The 9,511-nt window shown below is 35.2% G+C and overlaps 1 protein-coding gene across 1 annotated transcript in view; it reads right to left on the bottom strand.

The window, feature by feature from the left end:
* Positions 1–251: 251 nt before the first annotated feature.
* The window catches only part of ERBB4 (erb-b2 receptor tyrosine kinase 4), a 994,125-nt gene continuing 984,865 nt past the window's right edge, over positions 252–9,511 (bottom strand). The window contains exons 27-29 of the mRNA XM_054585691.1: positions 5,370–5,417; positions 4,291–4,588; positions 252–1,054 (exon numbers count right to left, since the gene is read on the bottom strand). Of these exons, the coding sequence (XP_054441666.1) occupies positions 609–1,054; positions 4,291–4,588; positions 5,370–5,417 (792 nt within the window). The 3' untranslated portion in view covers positions 252–608. The remainder of the gene's footprint in view (positions 1,055–4,290; positions 4,589–5,369; positions 5,418–9,511) is intronic.

The raw sequence follows: 9,511 nt of genomic DNA, 5'->3' as shown, positions 1-9,511 counted from the left end.
CCTTCCAAACGTAATAGTTATAACTTTGATGTAGATTCAAAAATCATGAAAGCAGAGTTAGCCATTCTTCCCTTGTCAGGATAGAAATTACTGGAGAAAGAAATTGGATTCTCATTCTCAGTTACTATCATGTTATAGAAAAGGCTATCCTTGTATTTATTCTAATGGAAAGTTTAGTAGGATTTCCAGGGATGCTGAAAATGTACATATCGGTTCCTGTAGATAGGAACTGATAGCATGGATCTTTCAAGATTTTGCATTTAAAAAAAATAGAAATTAAAAAAAGAAAGAGAAACAAAGTTAAGAACTAGTTTGACAGCAGGCAGTACTGCCTTCTAGTTGCTGGTCCTTCTCTAGCTGTTCCTATTTCCTGACCAACACATATAGAGAAATGAAGAAACAGTGTGGTTTTTCCTGTCTTTCTCTTTCAGTCGTTCCTTCTAGTGTTCAAGTTACATAAGCACATAACTACCATTGTATCTCTATATCTTCCCCTGGGAAGGTTCAAAACTACTGGCCTTGGGAGTAGAAGGAAGACCGAGAGCGAAAGAGAGGTGGCGGGGAAATTGGAACGGGCATGTCTTTCCACCTTAAAACCACTGTTGAGTTTACACCACAGTATTTCGGTGTCTGTAGGGCGGAGGAGGCAGCACAGTGCCTGGCTTCAGCGAGAACTCAGAGAGGTATTCGGGATTCTCTGCCACGATAGGCCGGATCCGTCCATTTTGTTTATAAAAATATTTTGTGCTGTACTCCTGCAGGTAGTCTGGGTGCTGAAGAGTGCTCCGAGGCGGCAGGCTGTGGTTCCAGTAGTCGGGGTTGTCGAATGCTTTCTTGGCCTTCTCTGGCACAGACAGTACGTTGTTCTTCAGGTACTCAGTGTTCCCCAAGGCGTTGGCAAACGTGTTGAGGTACAGTGGCTCATTCACATACTCATCCTCTGCCTTGGGTGGACCGGTGGAAGCGTTGTGATATTCAGGATTATCCAAAGCTTGAAGGTCTCCGTTTTTTCTCCGAGAAACAAAAGGGTTCTCCTCTACAGGGTTCAGATATTCTGATGAAATGTAAAAATATCAGTTAACATCTATTTTCTGGAAAATGTTAATCGGAGCAAGGTTATACAGAATGGTCGGCTTTTTTGTTCAGGACAATAAAACCATGAATTATCATAAAAACTATTTTGTTGATTACTGCTGTCATTAAAAAAAAAAAGGAGTAAGTAGGTCAAAAATGTTAAGGACAAAACAAAGAAACAACGGGGCTGATATCAGCCTTCTTGTCCCCTAGAGTGTTCTTTTTCCTTCTTAATTGTGTTTGTCTCTCCTACATATGGAACCAGTTATTAAATGTTTCTCTTTTCTAAAAGTCAGTATCTCATGTTGGAAGATAAGACAACTTATCAGGATTAAATTGCCTTTAAATTGAAGAAATCAGAGTTTTTAAAGGATATTGGACAATCAAAATGTCTAAGATGAATAGATGAAGTGAAAGAATAGCATTTTTAGTTTGTACGGTGTACTGTGGTATCTGTATAGGTAACAAGGATTTAATTATAGATATTCTCCCTTTATACATAGGGAAGGAAATATCTAAGGAAAAAAAACTTAAATAACAGAACTGGTAAACATCTAACATGCTTCTAAAGTGACTTTCTTGACAATACATATGCTACACAATATAGTATAATTATAGCAATTTCCAATGGCTAAAGATAATCACAAAACAGCAAACTATTAGTTTGAATTATATGAAATATCACTATTTTGTAGGTTTAAATGGTCATATAGTGGCTCCTTTGTATGATTCAATGTAATACATTTATCTAAAATAGGTATTGGCCCGATTTTTAAAAAATTCTGCTAATTAATGTTATTCTCCTCAAATTAATTTCCTCCCTTCTATGACTATATATAGACATGCATCCAAATATGTGTTAGACCGTATTTCTGTTCTCTCTTTTAGTGTGTGTGTGTGTGTGTGTGTGTGTGTGTACAAAAATGGCATTTTAGCTCTTCCTATTTTGTTAGTTCAGATGCTACTATTCTGAAACAAAATTTTGATCTCCTATACTTAGCTTGAGATGTGGAGAGAAAAATCTACACTCAAGGAAATTTTTTTCTGGATATAGGCCTACTGGATAGAGTTAAGTATTTAACATCATGTGCCAGTTTAAAGGGAGTAATGACTATCTTATCATCATATACATGAATTGCAGTTCAACAATTTACAAGGCACTATCATTTCATCCTGGCATCAATCTTGTGAAAAAGGAAGTGCAAGCTGTATTCTTCCAGCTCTATAGAGGGAAAACTGAGATTAAATAATGTATGAAAGATACAATTAGCAATGACCTAGAATACAGACCTTCTAACTCCTACCAAGTCATCATCTTGTTCTACTGTACTGTTTTCATTATTTCCCCTACGGGCATAGGGTGAACTTTACCCTTCATAGAATGTTTTAATTCAGAAGGGGCACAACACTACTATCATTTAAAAAAATATATATGACTAAACTTATAAGGAAACCGAAATTGTTTTTCTCTTATAAGATTCCTGAACTTCTTATTTGGAAGTATAGAAATGTCTATACTAAGATGCTCTGCTCTCTGAGAACTAAGCTAGGGTAGAACATACTTTTACAGAAATGTGATCTCATGATTCAGAGGCAACATTTGGGGATGCTCTACAATGACTCTATATGGCTGATTTGCCTTTCTCTTTGAAGATTTATGTACCTTTTCTCAATGGAATCTAGTTATTATCCTAATTCAAACTTGTGTAGCCATGCGGTTATACATAGAGTAGTAACTCCATGGTTGAGTTGAGACTCTTCCCAGAGCATATTCCACTTCCAGGGGGATCTGTCAAATCTTTTGAAAGCTTACATTTGTGTCACTACTATATGTAAGCATCGTATCTTATAACATAAACATTATGTAAAAGGAACACATCTATATATCTAGGTGTATCTATTTTAATAGGCTATTGACAATATGTATTTAAGGATCCCTAAATGAATATAACCATCTGTTACAGATAATAGGCCTTCATGCAGAGTCTTAAAGTATAGTTTACTGTTGACACTAAAGATGCTGAGACACGATTATCAGTTTTTAGTAACATCCATTTTCTCCTTTTTATGATATGATTGACATAGAAGGAAAGGGGCTTTTTCAAAATTGAAATGTTACTTAATTTTGGTGTTTAACATCTCTACCACTAATTTTGTAGACTAGTCCCCCTCATCCATTGGGGGTATATTCCATGACCCCCAATGGATCCCTGAAAGTGTGGCTAGTACAGAACCCTGCATATACCATTTTTTTCCTATATATACATAACTTTTCACTTAAACAAAGCATTCCATGGCTTTCCTTTGGCATTCAATTTGCCAGCGTCACTACTCTTGCGCTTTGCAGAAGTTATGCAGTAAATTAAGGATGACTTGAACACAAGCACTATGATACAGTGACAGCTAATCTGGTAACCTATACAGCTACTAAGTAACTAAGGTGCAGGCAGTGTGTAGGGCATGGTATGTCATCTCGCCGCTCAGAATTGCATACACTTTAAAACCTATGAATTCTTTATTTCAGAAATTTTCCATTTAATATCTTCAGTCCATGGGTAATTAAAACCCTGGAAAGCAAAACAGTGGATAAGAGAGAACAACTGCAATGTTATTGTTGTGCTTTGTAAAACCATTAATTATGAATATTTTCCATATGTGATGGTGTATACATATAGTATATGCAAGGTTAGAATTTTAAGTTTTGAAACGTATCAGAGAAGAAATCATAATTTCCTATAATAAACTAGGTTATTTAAATGACACCATTTTAATGAATCAACCAAATCTTTTATTGGTGTCATTCAAAGCTTCAGACACTTATGCCAACAATTCAGTTATTTATGACCTCTACAATAAATCCAATAAAACAATAGTTCTGAAATCTTGTGATATGCTACCTCATTTAAATATTTCCATAAAGATATGTTCAGGTTAGTGCTTTTCAGACTTAATTGTGTTAAAAAAATACCTGGGGGATCTTGTTAAAATTCCCCATCCAGGCGGAGCCTGAGAATTCTGATTTCTTAAAAAAAATCCCCGTAACTGCTGTAGTTGCTGCTGATTCAGACAGTATAGCCTGAATGGCAGCAGCCAAGGTCTTTTCTAGGTCACAGATGTTGCATTGTCCAGTGGCCTGGCAATATCCCTTCTATACTTTGCTGATTTTGAAGGATGAAAATGTAGAATGGCAATCATTTCTGAACACATTGTATGTACCTTGTTTGGGCTTGTCTCGCATAGGGGTCATGTAACCTTCTTCATCCAGTTCTCCTCGTGGGCTCCGCTCTGAGGCAAACACTGTGGGGTCAGCACTGTACCTCTGGGTGCTGCTATCTTCTTGGACATGAGGTGGCACTGGCTTGCGTAGGGTGCCATTGCAACAGGTGTCATCGAACATCTCAGCAGTGGCCCCCTGAGCAACTGGGGCTTCTGGGATGGTGCTGGTCGTGGCTCTGTAGGGGGCAGGCACTCCCTGTTCCGCAGCAAAACCCCCATCTCGGTACACAAACTGGTTCTGTCAAATGTAGAGACACATTTGGACAAAAGTTATTGTTAGGAATAGTTGTAGAAATGAATGTTAAAAACCAAAAGCATGTGGAAACTTGTATTTCAGAGAAAAGTCAGATTTATTTTTTTAGCTTATTTTCTCTAATGCATAACGGGTTTGAGTTATAGACTAACACCTACAATTTCAATTTTTCTTAAAAATTAAATCATGGATAAATAATTTGGAAACATGTATTTTAATTTTACTAAGCATCTACCACATGACCTAATAAAACACATTTCACTTTTTTCCCACAATTACCCATTTTTGATACAACGTTCAAAGTGAATTTTTATGACAAATAGCAACATCGTTAATTATAGACAGTTGCCATTAAGAACAGAAAGACAGTGACGCCATTTGAGGGGTGATATTTCCTTACTGCATTCTGTTCTGTGGTTAACACGATTTTTCAGTCTCCTGTATTTGGAGAATCGTCACTGAGATGTTGACTTTCTAGCACACAACCTATAGTTACGGAAGGAAAGATAACCAGTTTCCTTGCCTAGAAGTATAACTTATAAGCCCGAATAAAATCGATAGCTACTGTTGATGCATGCTGTCTCAATTTTGGTTTATCTACTGAAATAAAATATGTCTACAAAGGCAGCTACACAATCTACAGCAAATTCTTAACTCACTGTTGGCAAAGGCAAAATGAGGAAATAATGGGGAGACAAGAGAGAGGAAGCATGGTAAGCAAAGACCAAAAATCCTAAAAGATGAAGATTGATTGTGAAATACTTACTCCTGACATGGGGGTGTAGGCGGGAGGAGGGCTGTGTCCAATTTCACTCTAATAGGAAAGAAAAATGGAATGATGGATATAATAAGAGGTAATATGAATGGGAAAAAAAAGAAAGAAAAAGAAAAGCCACATGAGTTGTATGAACCAGAGAGAAAACCATGCACAACAGTGAAGTTTGCTAAATGGTAAACTTTTATGCATTCTGACTATAAGAGAGTTAGTTTATGCATTGTGAGGAAATTAAACACTTTAATTCCTCCCTGAAAAAGAAAAGTATATAGAAAAGGTAAATTTTTAATGGATTAAAAATCAGGTTGCCAATTAATATTTCTCTGATTAACCCTAGAAGAAAAGGAAAAACAATAAATGATGAACCGCAATTGAAAACAAGGAACAGTGTTCTTTGTTAATATTAAATGACTGAAATGGCCATATGCCATAGCACTGACTTTTCTCTTACAAGAAGACACTTATCTCAAAGGAGAGAGAAGTGGATTTCAATTTGCTTGGGATAATTTTTTTCTACCAAGCTGCATTTATTTTTCACCATTTCAGCAAAGGATCAACTGGTTAACCTCTTCTTACAAGAAGGCACATATTATTTTCTTTTCAGTCTCATTTTTTTTTAAATAAAGAAACAGAAGAAAATTTGGAAAATCAATTTCTTTCCTGGAAACATGTTTTACATACATTAGTTCCATTTATTGAAAATCAGTTAAATTAGATTTTCATTAAAAAAAACTATTCTTACAGCTTTATATTCCATCCAGCTTATGGGCTTAGTAAAAGTAGGTATAAAAATATGATAAAACATTTAAAGCAGCATTCCTTCAAGTAAGTATATACATGACTGTATAAACAGCAACTTTGTTTTTTAATCAAAAAATTACATATATAAATTATTCCTTAAACACATTTTTGAGAACCTACTGTCTATATGTCAGGCACTTTTCTAGGCACTGTAGATAATATGGAAAATAAAAACAGTTGCTGTTATAAAGCTTGTATTCTCTATATTCTGTCTTTGAGTGAACAGAGAAAAGTAAAATAAACCTAAAGACAACGTCTTGAAACATGTATAGGTAAATATTATTTCAGGTCAATGTTTTTACAATTTAGAGACTCATAAAACAATCTAAGAAGAATATGATCTCATGGAGATGAACTGTTTAATGCAAATTAATAACAACAGGATAGTACAATTTCTTTACTTAGTCTATTGGATTAAACAAAGGACAAGGTTTATACTCCTGAGTTCTGGACATTTTAATTTTCCCCATAACTGAGTCACTTACATGATGGCATAGAAAATACTTGTCTATTTCCTTCTCTGATAACATAACTTGACATCACATTGAAGCTTTTGACATGGTAAGTTAGAGATACAGTAAAAATGCAATGCATAGGAGGTGGTATTGTACATTCAACAGGCAGACTCCCTCATGATTCGCTAGAATCTCTGAGCTCAAGGCCCAATTACAAGCCATGTGGTCAATCATGAAACAAGTCAGACCTTCAGTTTTATTCTTGGTCTCTCTAGCTTATTCTTAGTGTAAACAAAGTAAGTTAATGTTTATAAATGAAGTTCGTAAGCTATGCACAAATGTAGAGAATATATAAAATTTAAATATTTACACCTGTTAAATTGGATTTTTAAAGTCAAACAATTAAAATGTCAAAGGTACTCAAAGAGAAGCATTATAAAATGCTTACTTGCTCTCCACATTACCTTAAATTAAATATATTTTGTAATCTTTTAGAAAGATATGAAATCAATATATTGTTCATATGTTTTGAGAAAGGAATTTTCTAAAAAGTATAGCGATACATAAAATAAGGGATGGTATAAAAAAATGACAATTGAGTGGTAGAACTTTATTATATTACAAACCTTGGATTTGCCCTATCATTAAACCCTCATTATTTACTAAACATTTAACAAACACATATTACAGTGAAAGCACAGGTACTGTGGTAGATGCTGGAGAGATCAGGATGCACTAAGAGAGACATGATCACTGGCCCTTTGCAATTTCCACTCTACTAGCAAACATTACCTGATATTATTAGAAGAAAAGGCAAGAAGGAAATGAATTTATTTCAATACTATGATTACATGTTAGAAGACAAGGTGTAACAAAATATTAGTAATTACCAGGATTCCTTTGACCTCTTACTCTGCAAGAGTTGCTGTACTACGTCATGTTAGACTAGATTCATAGCTAAAGAAAACAGCCTCGACTTCTACACATTTTACATTTTTAAAAAAACTTGAGAGAGAAATGATCAAAGGAATAATTCACAAGTCATTCTTCACCAGGAAATACTTAATTATCTATATTCATTATCTGGGCTGGACCGCCTTTAGTTGCAAAGGCGTTATATTAAAAATAACTAGACCTCTTGCACTTAGTCTGTTCCAGGACAGGAAGTGAGGCCCTGCCATGTTAGAATGCATCCTCTGTCCCTGCTTTGACAAGTCTTTCTGTCAGCAACCTGCCAGCTCTGTCTGGATAGACTGCCAGATACCATCACAGTAATAGGGGTGTCATCATACTTTTTCTAGTTTCAAATGCTTTTTCTAGCATTAAAATAGAAAAAAGTGCTAAGCAAAGTCCCTTTAGCATTCATTGTTTTGTAGGGTTACTGGCTGCCTTTTACGGTTCTGTTTCCATTTCTTTTTTTCCACTTGGTTTTTTTGTTTGTATTTTTTTTCTGTTTTCCATGATAAAAAGCACCTCATTCTTTTCCCCCTGGAAGGGCAATGCAGCTACAAGGGAACATCTGCGAGGCCAATTAGCTGGGCTGGGAATGTGATATAATTGTTGTTTAAATATATTTAAATTACATGTTAATCGCTATGTCATAATTTATAGGCTTTGAAAATAACTTTTTGTACTTGAGAGCCAAGCCAGATTTTACTTGTTTTTGCTGTTTTTAGTTTGCAACAAGCTCCTCCATTGCCTGCCGGCTCCCGCCCCCCAATTCCCCACACTTGAAGAGCTGATCTTTAATATTGGAAAGAATGACAGCTGCAAGTAAATTGGTTGTGTAAAAATTAAGATTTCCACAGTCAGAGTGAGCTGGAGTGACCTTAATGTTCTAAGCAGAACAAAGCAGTGCTCTCAGTTAAAAGGTTTTTGTTTTTCCATTCTGCAACTTTCTGCTGTCCATCAAAGTCCAGCTTTGCAGATCTTCGGGAAATAGCACTGGGTACATCTGTTCAATTAGCTGGTGAGAGGATTTACTGTCAGCAGGATGAAGATAGAGGGAGGGAGGCTACGAACTGGCAGGTGATAGGAGGGTTTTTTTTTCATGGCGGGGGGATTTGTAAAGGCGATGGAGAGTCAAGTTTAATTTTGTTGCCATATCGCTGGGACATTGTATGATTAACTTGGACTCAAATGCCAGAGGTTATAGAGAAGGCAAATGTCAGCAAATATATCAAATACAGTGTTAAAAGCACTTTTACATACATCATGTCCTAAAATTTACTTTTTGGTTGAGTAGTAAAGACTTGAACCTTTGTCTTATTACATGCACTGTGTTTCTCATATTTATTGTTTTAATTAAAATATTGTATTATTTAATATTGTTTCTGGGAAATTTTAAAGTCCCCGGATGAACTGTTTTATGATTTTTTTAAAAATACCGTATAAATCTATCCTCTTAACAAACAAAATCACAAGCTTAATACCTGAGTTATATCTAAATTAAACATGTTGTTAATGACTGGCATTTTTTTATCTCCAGATGATTGTTACTATCAATATTAACTATTGGATTAAAGTTTCCAGGGCCAAGAAACACTCCAAATCCTTTTAACTGAAATGGAATGTGTCTCTGTAAGATGTAGCTAATCTATCAGCACTAATTTATAACCTAGATATTTCCACAGAGTAACTATTAAGGGTTCTCAACATTTTATCTTCCCTGACATATATTATTAACATTCTGATGGGAATTTTTAAATTTTCACTGATCAGATACCTGATAGATTAAATGTTTTCTGCATTCTGTACAATTCTTGATGCATCTAGATTTAAAATCTTCATTTTTCATAGAAAAAAAACAGAAGAAAATAAACAAAGTGTGTCCGTATACCAAACAGTAGTAAGGACTGGGGTAAGCCTATTGAATCT

Source organism: Pteronotus mesoamericanus, unplaced genomic scaffold, assembly GCF_021234165.1.
Source record: "Pteronotus mesoamericanus isolate MK-2021 breed Mesoamerican mustached bat unplaced genomic scaffold, CSHL_Meso_final contig_90, whole genome shotgun sequence".
Classification (NCBI taxonomy): Eukaryota; Metazoa; Chordata; class Mammalia; order Chiroptera; family Mormoopidae; genus Pteronotus; species Pteronotus mesoamericanus.
The sequence above is the reverse complement of the archived record's forward strand: the minus strand, read 5'-3'. Positions and strand labels throughout refer to the sequence as shown.